The 1,705-nt window shown below is 51.3% G+C and overlaps 1 protein-coding gene across 1 annotated transcript in view; it reads right to left on the bottom strand.

Annotated features, from left to right (window-relative positions):
- Positions 1-250: 250 nt before the first annotated feature.
- Positions 251-1,705, bottom strand: part of ST8SIA5 (ST8 alpha-N-acetyl-neuraminide alpha-2,8-sialyltransferase 5) — a gene marked incomplete at its 5' end in the record, with an annotated part of 43,023 nt that continues 41,568 nt past the window's right edge. Inside the window, one exon of the mRNA XM_015414135.1 lies at positions 251-928. Coding sequence (XP_015269621.1) covers positions 466-928 — 463 coding nt within the window. The remainder of the gene's footprint in view (positions 929-1,705) is intronic.

Raw genomic sequence — 1,705 nt, 5'->3', positions numbered from 1 at the left:
CTTCTGGGTGCCAGGTTAAGTGCATGGATTCTTGTAACGGGCTTCCCCTGAATCACGGTAACCCTACATGGCTAGCAAAGGAAAGTGCTGGCAACCCCAGGTCTTGAGGAACCCAAAGCCTTGAAGAAGAAATGTACTTTTTTTTTTTTATCAAACATTATTGCATAAATCTCCTTGAAGTCCTCCAGCTCTTCTAGGTTAAAGATCCACGGCCAATCCACACAGCCACAAGCGGGTTTCTTTTCCAGCGTGGCATGGGAAACTTACCCACCGAATGACCCTTTCGCGAGATCGTTTTAAACATGAGACATTCAAGAGAGGGGAAGTCACTCTGGGGTGACTCCTCCCGCCTCCGAAACAGTGCCAGGACTTGGTTCTCAGACACAGAGCTCCCACGTACTTCGCCTTCTCCTCCTCCTTTTCCTCTACACAGTGCACGGACAAAGTGAAGCTCGCCGTCTGCCATCAGCTGCAGGTGCCCGTGTGTACCCGCAGGATCCCTTTGCTGTGCATATGGAGGAAGTTGAAGATTTCCGAAGGCATGGCGTGGAAACCCGGCCGAGGTTTGACGTTGTCGTAGTAATGGTGGGTGATGAAGATCCCTGAAGGGTTCATGGGGAACGCCCAGAATCCAAAAAGGTGCACTTCCTCGCAGAGCTCCAGGGCAGCCGTCACCAGGATCAGGCCCGTGCTGACGCGCTTGGCCCGCACGCCCTGGCTCAGCCAATAGCGCGAGACGTTGATGAGATACTGCGGGTGGAAGTAGTAGACGGCCTGCTGGGACTCGAAATCGTCCAGGACGTACTTGACCCGGATGGAGACGTCCGTGTTGCGGGTGTTGTAGAAGGCGGGGAGCAGCACCGAGGCATTTTCGTAAGCCTGCAGGACGTCGTAAAACGGTTTCCGCCATTTTTCCAGCTTGTGAAATCTAAGGGGGAGAGGTAGATAAGAAGAGTCATTAGGGAGATCAAAAAGCTTAATTTTATTTATTTACTTCATTTATACCCCCACATTTTCCCTCAACCGAGAACCCAAAGTGGCTTACATTGGTCTCCTGTCCTCCATTTTATCCTCAATTTGCCTCATCTATATTCATTTATACCCCACTTTTTCTCACAACTGGGAAACCAAAGCGGCTTACATTGTTCTCCTGTCCTCCATTTTATCCTCACCCTCCATTTTATCCTCAGAGCCATTTTGGTGTAGTGGTAAGGAGCGTGGACTCGAATCTGGGAGAACCCAGTTTGATTCCCCACTCCTCCACAGGCAGCTGCTGGAGTGACCTTGGGCCAGTTACAAGTTCTTTCAGAGCTGTCCTCTCAAGAGTAGTCCTCGAAAGAGCTCTCTCAGGCCCACCTACCTCACAGGGTATCTGTGGTGGGGAGAGGAAGGGGAAAGCAGGTTGTAAGCCACTCTGAAACTCTGAGTGAAGGGCGGGGTATAGAAGAAGAAGAGATTGGATTTATACCCCGCCCTTCACTACCCGAAGGAGTCTCAGAGCGGTTTTGTGTAGTGGTTAAGTGCGCGGACTCTAATCTGGGAGAACTGGGTTTGATTCCCCACGCCTCCACTTGCACCTGGCTGGATGACCTTGGGCAAGCCATAGTTCTAATAAGAGCTGTCCTTGAAAAGGGGCAGTTTCTGTCAGAGCTCTCTCAGCTCCACCTACCTCACAGGGTGTCTGTTGTGGGGAGGGGAAGGGAAA

The sequence above is a fragment of the Gekko japonicus genome, unplaced genomic scaffold (assembly GCF_001447785.1).
Source record: "Gekko japonicus isolate JY-2015 unplaced genomic scaffold, Gekko_japonicus_V1.1 scaffold4480, whole genome shotgun sequence".
Taxonomy (NCBI): domain Eukaryota; kingdom Metazoa; phylum Chordata; class Lepidosauria; order Squamata; family Gekkonidae; genus Gekko; species Gekko japonicus.
This window is presented reverse-complemented; position numbering and strand designations above follow the sequence as displayed.